Source organism: Mus caroli, chromosome 2, assembly GCF_900094665.2.
Source record: "Mus caroli chromosome 2, CAROLI_EIJ_v1.1, whole genome shotgun sequence".
Classification (NCBI taxonomy): Eukaryota; Metazoa; Chordata; class Mammalia; order Rodentia; family Muridae; genus Mus; species Mus caroli.
Window position 1 is genome coordinate 97,049,156 of NC_034571.1, and position 8,130 is coordinate 97,057,285.

General features: G+C 47.7%; 1 protein-coding gene across 2 annotated transcripts in view; it reads right to left on the reverse strand.

Annotated features, from left to right (window-relative positions):
* Nat10 (N-acetyltransferase 10) overlaps positions 1 to 8,130 on the reverse strand; it is a 41,026-nt gene that overhangs the window by 19,090 nt on the left and 13,806 nt on the right. For both annotated transcript variants that reach the window (XM_021156192.2, XM_029474186.1), the window contains exons 9-12: positions 5,020 to 5,153; positions 3,787 to 3,880; positions 3,567 to 3,665; positions 309 to 445 (exon numbers count right to left, since the gene is read on the reverse strand). In XM_021156192.2, the coding sequence (XP_021011851.1) occupies positions 309 to 445; positions 3,567 to 3,665; positions 3,787 to 3,880; positions 5,020 to 5,153 (464 nt within the window). The remainder of the gene's footprint in view (positions 1 to 308; positions 446 to 3,566; positions 3,666 to 3,786; positions 3,881 to 5,019; positions 5,154 to 8,130) is intronic.

Sequence of the window (8,130 nt, forward strand, 5' to 3'; positions counted from 1 at the left end):
CTAACTATATCTATTTTAATATTACATTTCTATATCCTAAGATATAGGAGGTACATTCTAAGATATAGGACATTGCTTATAGCTGGCACTTTTTAAGCAAAATTCTTCAGTTTTTCGGGACATTTAACCAGAGGGGAGTGACAGTTTATGAGGTAGCTCCCAGTGAAGAAACCCTAGAAAGAGCAAGAGTTTCCCAAAGACTTAGTGATGCTGAACTGTTTTTTCGTGGCCAGGTCACATTCTTTACATTCCTATTAATCTGCAGGATCACAGAGAAGAGTGACAAACAGCTCCACCAGGCACCTTACCCATTGATAGTAGATGCCATGAAAACCAGGTAGGGCCCAAGCAGGCTCTTCACCAGGGGGAGGGGAATAGCAGCAGCTTCATCTACCACAACCAGCTCAGCCTGGCCCAGTTTCACAGCATCTGCAGGGTGGATGTACTGTGGGGAAAAGATACAGATTGTAAATGTAGCCATCTAAATCCACAGTACCGGGTGAGGACCAATGACTCATTGAGAAGCCCCATCTGTCCACTGCACTGTCCCCTTCCTCTCTTCCCACAACTCCCCACTTTCTACTTTTGGCAGCTCAAGAATGAAATGAGCTTCAGGTTGGACACCTGGAACCAGACACTGCAATCACTGATTACATGACCATGAGGAAGGAGGTCACTCCATCTCACAGAGCCTCATATTCTTTTTTCTACAAAAACAGAGAAGAGGGTAAGGAGATGGCTCAGTCAATAAAGCATTTGCTGCACAAACATGAGGGTATGAGTTCAGATCCTGCCCAACACATAAAAGCACAGCACACAGACCTGCAACCCCCATGCTTAGGAGACAGAGGTGAGCTGCCTGGGGCTTGCTGGCCAGTCCATCTAGCCAAACCTGGGAACTCAAGCTCAGTGAGTGAGAGATCCTACTTCACAAACTAAGCGGAGAACAAACAAGGAGGACACCCTATGCAGACCTTCAGCCTCCTCAACACACTCATCTGTACACACACATTCATAAATATACATAACACAACACACACACACACACACACACTAGGAAAACCCGCTCAATGGCTGCCTAAGGAAGAAGCAAGATTACTGTGTAAACAGTAAGGTGAATAACAAGGGTAAGGTCATATTGTCCACAGCTTGGCTTACAGAGTTGACTGACAGTGGCTGCATTCCTTTCCCTCTTTTCCATCTCCCGTTTTTCTTCAGCCTCCGATTAGGTGGCTCACCTCTTACTGCACGTGGTACTGGGTCTCTGATTTGTCCTCTCTGCCCTAACATCACCAACCTCTGGGATGGTAGGCAACCTCCAACTACTCTTTTTCCTTCTGATGAGGGAAGCAAGGGGGTTGCCATGTAGCCCGAGCTCGCCTCAAGCTTCCTATGTAGCCAAAAGTAACCCTGGACTGCAGCTGCTCTCTCCTAAATCCATTGTCTTCCCACCGCTCCTCTCCCCCACCTCTCTCATCCTTAAATACACAAACAATCCATCAGTTGCTTTAGGGCTTTCTGCTGTTTTTAAATGGCCACAGAGGCAATATAAATAACCAATTAAAATAATTCAAGATAATCCAATTTCAAAAGTCTGTAAACTGCAAAAGCCAAATTCCCAGAGAGGCTGGACAAGGTTGCACAGCTCTTACAGCAGCTGTAGGGGTTGAAGCAGGAGGATCGGACGCTGGCCTGGGGCTATACAGTGAATTAAATTAAGGCCAGTCTGGGTTACACAGGGAGACTGGCTCAAACCAAACCAAACAACAGCAACAAAAACAGCTGTGATGGTTCATACCTGTAACCAGTACACTTAGGGAGCTGAGACAGGAGGACAGTGAACTGGAAGACAAAGAAAACTAAAACTCGGGAGTTTGCTGCACTGTACCCAGCATGAGTGAGACTTAAAAACCCAAACCAAAAAGTGATATGAAGGTAGCAAATTTTGTAAAGGAGAATTTGGGAAAATCCCAGGAAACTAGACAGCTACACAGCTAGGTCTAAAGCTCAGCAATTCTCTACTTGTCCTAGAAAACCAACACAAATTTTAGCACCTCATTTGACACTTGAAAGTCCATCAACCTGCCCTGCAAGCCTCAGTCTAGAGATGTGGCAAGCAGATGCAGACTGGAAAGGCAGGCAGCTGGAGGGCAGTACGGCATGTCTGCTCATGGGCACAAACACAGCCAGAGCACAGCCTCAGTACTGCTGGTTCCAGCGGGAACACTGGCCACGCACGGTGGCCACGCACAGTCTGGTCTCGGGGCTTTCCCAAGAAAGCAAGACTGGGCTGATCTGGAGGTGACCTGGGGGGTGGGGGGTGGGGGGCGGAATCTGCCTTACTTGCTTCTGGTCACAAATCTTTCATGGGACCCCACAACTTGATTCTTAACTAAATAAGCATTTCAGAAAATTACAGAAAGCAGCCACCAGGAAGCAGGCAGGCTTTAACTCAATACCTCTTCTTCTCAATTTCCAGGCTAGGAAGATGCACTTTCTCAGAGCCAATGCCGGCCCTAGCCCCAATCCCGTCCCACACTAGCTGCAGTCCCCCCTGCCCCGAGCTCAGAGAATCAGGCAGCAGTGAGCTGAAAGGGCAGAAGGAAGAGACTAGAAAAAGACCCGGGGGCTTCAGAGATGGCTCAGCGGTGAGGAACACTGACTGTTCCTCCATGGGACCCAGGTTCACTTCAAGCATCCACATTGGTGGCTCACAACTATTTCTAACTCCAGTTCCAGGGATCCCGTGCCTTCTTCTGATCTTAAAGGGCATCAGACATGTATGTGGTACAAAGACACACATGCAGTCAAATACCCACACACAGAATTTTTAAAGGGGGGGGGGAGGTATCTAATAAAACTAACAGAGACTCCAGGGTAAAGGTGAAAGGCATAAACAGTGGTGTCACCATCTGCCTTGGTATGCCGTGACAGAGCCACCCAGTGCCACTGCAGGCATAAGATTCAAGGATCATAAACTGCCAAGTTTACTTGGCTCGCTCACTTCCCATTCCAATCTAATGTCAAAAGCAATCAATGAATCTGTCCAGCAAGAGCCAGTGAGCCTTGTGCCTCTGCAATCCTGTCGCATGAGCCTCACAGAGACTGAGCAACACCGAGGCCTTCAGAAACTGGGCTTACAGAGATCTGTGGAGCTTTCCAGGAAATGCTGTTTAAAAGAGCAAGAGGACATCGGCAAAACACAACGCTCCCAGCACATTCTGCAAAGCTCTTTTCCTTTGAAATGGTGATGTGATTGTTCCAGCTGCAGATGTAGGTCTCAAAACCTCAACTGATGAGAAGCACCTTTCCCACTCTTGGGCATCCTCTCAGTCCCACTCCTTTCACAGTCAGAGACAAACTCAACTTTTCAATCCAACAACATCACTTCCCCCACAGCTGACCTGAATGCCATCCTCACTTGGTGCTGATAATCTGCAACAGCCTTCTCACGCACCACTGCTGGGCAGGGCAAACCAATCACACAAATGGGCAAACCCCACACAGCTAGGTCCACACAGCACGACCCTTGCTGGCCTGCAGAACAGGTCTGAGATGAGCCTCACCTGAATAGTCTGTCTGTGCTCTCGGAACACATTGACCCTGATCACCGCTTTATTAAACTCGGGGTTCAGCGACTGTACAATCTCATAATCCAGGTGCTCCTGGTGAAGAAAGAGTCAAACCCATGACAAGTTTCAGAGTCACTACTGAGAAAGCAAGCATTCCACAGACCACTGGGCAGAACTCTAGCACTAAAGCAAACAGTCTACACGATTTTCTTACCTGATACTGCAGAGCATCAAATCCTTTAAATACAAATTCAAACAACGTGTGGAGGTTATCCGGGCTTGGGGAGGTAACAAAAATATTGGAATACCTGCAGAACAAAAGAAAAATGGGGGAGGTGGTTTAGAAATTAAGAGACTTAGAACATTCTAAAGAAGCAAATAAAATTAAGGAATCATTTTTGGCTGCTTCTGTCAACATAAGTGATAACCAGAGACAACAGCAGGGTAAGGGAGGAACAATTTGTGGGAGAAGATTAAAGCAACCAAGACCTGAGTACACACCTCTGCAAAACTGAGACAAACGGGTTATCGATGTGCTAGTAGCAAGCCCTGACACAGGGCTACTTCATCAGTGCCAAGGCATACTACAAGAATAGCTATCCACGGGGGCTGGTGAGATGGCTCAGTGGGTAAGAGCACCCGACTGTTCTCCTGAAGGTCCAGAGTTCAAATCCCAGCAACCACATGGTGGCTCACAACCATCCGTAAGGAGATCTGACGCCCTCTTCTGGAGTGTCTGAAGACAACTACAGTGTACTTATATATAATAAATAAATCTTTAAAAAAAAAAAAAAAAGAATAGCTATCCACATGCAGAACCCACACACTGCTGCCAATCCGGTATCCTGACAGGAAGGGCAGCCTCACACTCATCACTAGCTAGGCTGAGGTTTCCAAAGTCATGGAGCTATGTGGTGCTGGGCCCAAGGTCAAATCTCTACCAGCAGCAACCTGCTGGAGGATCTTGGGTAATGAGAATCCCCTGGGCCCTGGTTCATCCACATACAAAGTACCCACAGCCTCTGTAAGCATCACCAGGGAAGACGGCACATGGAGGACAAAGTTGTAGGTCCATCATCTGAGTTGGCAAAGCACACACAGGCCAAGGACAGAAAATAATACCTTACTGAAAACAAATAAGACCCATCACCAACCAAGGTCATAACGTATTTCACCTGTATTTGTGCAATCACCAAAGCTAGTCAGACACTCTCACCATGAGAGGTTTTCTTTGCATTTGTGTCTGTTCAACTTAAGTAGCAAACAAAAGAGCTCTGGTACTGCCTAGAGTGCCTCCTAGTGGCCCAGGGGAGCAGTGCTGCAGCTTCCAAACAAATACCCATGACCTTGACAGAAGTTACATGGTGGACAGCCCTGATGAGGAACCAGAGACAACTCCACCAGGTGCCTGACTCAAATCCTGCACACTCCCATGTGGAAGCCTTACCCGAATGCCACTGCTCCAGCGATAGCCAGGCCCAGGGCCGCAGACTTGCCCCTTCCTCGGGCAGCGGTGAGGGCAACAGTACTCCTTAGAGTCTTCTCCGAGATCCCCTCAATGAATTTCAAGACAGCCTTGGCCTGTGCAAAGATAGCATTATGTGAATGTCCAGAAAGGCTACGGGGTCGGCTCTTATCACCAGTCGTGGAGAGGTTAGGCTGACATTGAGGATAACAAAAAGGGTATCAGTTCCTACAGGCCAGAAAGCCCTGCTCAGTGCCTATGTTTCTCATGCCTTGGTCGGCTCCTCAGCTTTGTCAAGACCCAAAGTACCCTCAAGGCTCTCAAGTTTCTATCTCCACTGCAGACCTCTCCCCACCTGTCATACCCTTAGGTACGATTCCTATACAGATCCATTTACACACAGACATCTCAGACGTTACGCTGATGTAAAACAGTTCTACTAGCCTCCCCACCAGAGTTTAACTGTCCAGCTCTGTGTTAAACATACCCTCCATTTTCTCACCCAACCCTGACTTTCTAGTACTTCCTTTTGGTGACACCTTCAAAACAGTCCAGCCATTCCTCACAGCCCTCCAATTCTGCTCCCAGCCACACTCTCCTGCTCCAGCTGACTCCACCATAACAGCAAGCAGCTTCAGGGTTACTCTTCCTGCTTCAACCCATATCCCAGCACAGCCTGCAGTGAGCTCGGCAGCTAGAGATCCTTCTATAAGCTTGGGATGCTACCACAGTGTGCTAAAAGCACACAAAGCTTTCGCTCCACTGTCACGAGCTCTCCTAGTGGCATTTAGTAACGTCTATCCCCACGCCTACCTCCTTCTTGCTGCTAGCCCTACTGGCCTCCCTGTTGATCCCTAACCTTAACCCAACCCACACTCCTGCCTTCAGCCTATGCAGCTGCTAACCATTCTGCCCAGGGACTCATCTCAGAGCTCCTTGAAGGCTTTGCTCTACAATCTTCCACCCTTCCCTTACCCGTGCCTCTGGAAGCATCATTGTGATGTGCCCACACCTCCAGACTATCTGTCCTTTTTCTCTGCTCTGCGCAGCTCTTTCCACTAAACCAAATGACTTAGTGGAAGAACCTACTAATTTCCCCCACCCAGAATTTGCCTCATCCTATAAAGCAGAGGGGATTATGTAATACACTTGCTCGTGTTGTGGTGACCTCCAACCATAACACTGTACTTTTGCTACTGTTATGAACCGTAATGTAATATCTGATATGCAGGATATCTGCATGTAGGGGACCCACAGGTTAAGACTGCTCTACAGCATGAGCTCTGAAGCAGGAAACTTGCTCACTGCCAAGCTTGGCACGCAGCCAAGTGCATGGCACCAAATGGGAACAACTTCTACATGGGAGCCACACTAGCAATCAGGCCAAACCTGGGTCCCCGATGAGATCTAAGGAGGGAAGGAAGCTGTGCCTGTCGTCCTGAGGAGCCAGTCTGGGTCTCAGGGCAGAAGCACTAAGATGAAGACCCAGCAGTCAGGAAGGCACTTCAGGACACCAAGCTCCTCAGATGAAACACCCAAGGGATCAAGTGGGATAACTCGTCAGTCTTTGCTGAATGATATTTTACTTTTTAAATTTTAGGGAGAAGTTCCAAATGCTAATTAAAAATAACTAGACTGAAATATATCCTAAATTATTTATCTAAAGTGAAAGGGTAACATGAAAAAGACAAATATACAAGTAATACAGACATAAGCAGACCTCATAACCAAAAGGGAAAACAAAACAGGAATAATCGATAATCATTTGCCTGCCTCTTTCATGATGATGCCAATTAAAAACAATCAGCTGCCCCCATGGCTGATTAGTAATGACTCAAATGTAACTGTAGAGAAACCCAGAAAGGAGACCCCCTCCTGCACTGTCAGTAGCACTAGCAGCTGGTGGCACACCCTTTCTAATGCCCACGCTCTGATCCAGCAGCTCCTGGATACAACAGCCACAGCTCTCTCTGAGAGACTGAGACAGCGACAGCTGGAATCGACCTGGATGCACTTCCTATTCTGCTGGCATGTATGCTTTCATCCTGTACTAGCTGGCTGCTTTGCATGGCTTCCTTCACCTTTCCCTAAAGACAGGGTCTTATGTATCCCAAGGTAGCCTGCAACTTACGATAGCCCAGCATGACCTTGAACTTCTAAACCTCCTGTCTCCACCTCTGGAGCAGAAGGATTTCAGGCAGGCACCACCATGCCCAGTTTATGCATTGCTGGGAATTGATCCCAGGACTTTATGCACACTATGCAAGCACTATACTAACTGAGCCTCCTTCCCTGTTTTGGAGAAATGATTTTACTATACAGCCCAGCCTGGCCTAAACTACTGGCAACCTTCCTGCTTCGGTCTCCTGAGTAAGCTGCCTTTATGTGATAATGCTGTTTCAAGAAATACAGTTTCTCTCAAATCCTGACACTCCCTCTCTTTCACTAGACCAGAAGTGGTTCAAAACAACCTGGGGGCTGCAACTAGCCAGCACAAAGAGCTTATAATTAATTGTGCTTCCAGAATTAAAAGGGAAGACGGCCTATTGGGACTTCATCCTGACTGGTGGAAGTTATCACTAAAGCTGTTATCTATCAGGAGGGAAGAGCCCAGTGCTCTTCATGTGACCAAGGCTGGGTGGACCTCTGCACGTATAGCAGCTTAGAGGCCTCAGGCAGTGCTAACCAGCAAACCATCATGGCCCAGAAGCTACATAAACCACCAGCTGGCCACATTAGCCAGCACAGAAATACACCTTGGTGTTTCCACTCAAACTATTAGCATCCTCACAAGTCAGTCTCACACTAGATGGGGCTTTAGTAAAAACAAACCTAAAGCTCCCCGCACTCTTCTATAGAAGTCATAAGCAAAAACCTTTTTAATCAGTCGGATGGTGGTAGCACATGCCCTTAATCCCAGAACTCGGGAGGCAGAGGCAGATGAATATTGGAGTTCAAGGTCACCATGGTCTACAGTGTGAGTTCCAGGACAGCCAGGGCTACAGAGAAAAACCCTGTCTTGAAAACAACAAACAGGGCTGGTGAGATGGCTCAGTGGGTAAGAGCACCCGACTGCTCTTCCGAAGGTCTGGA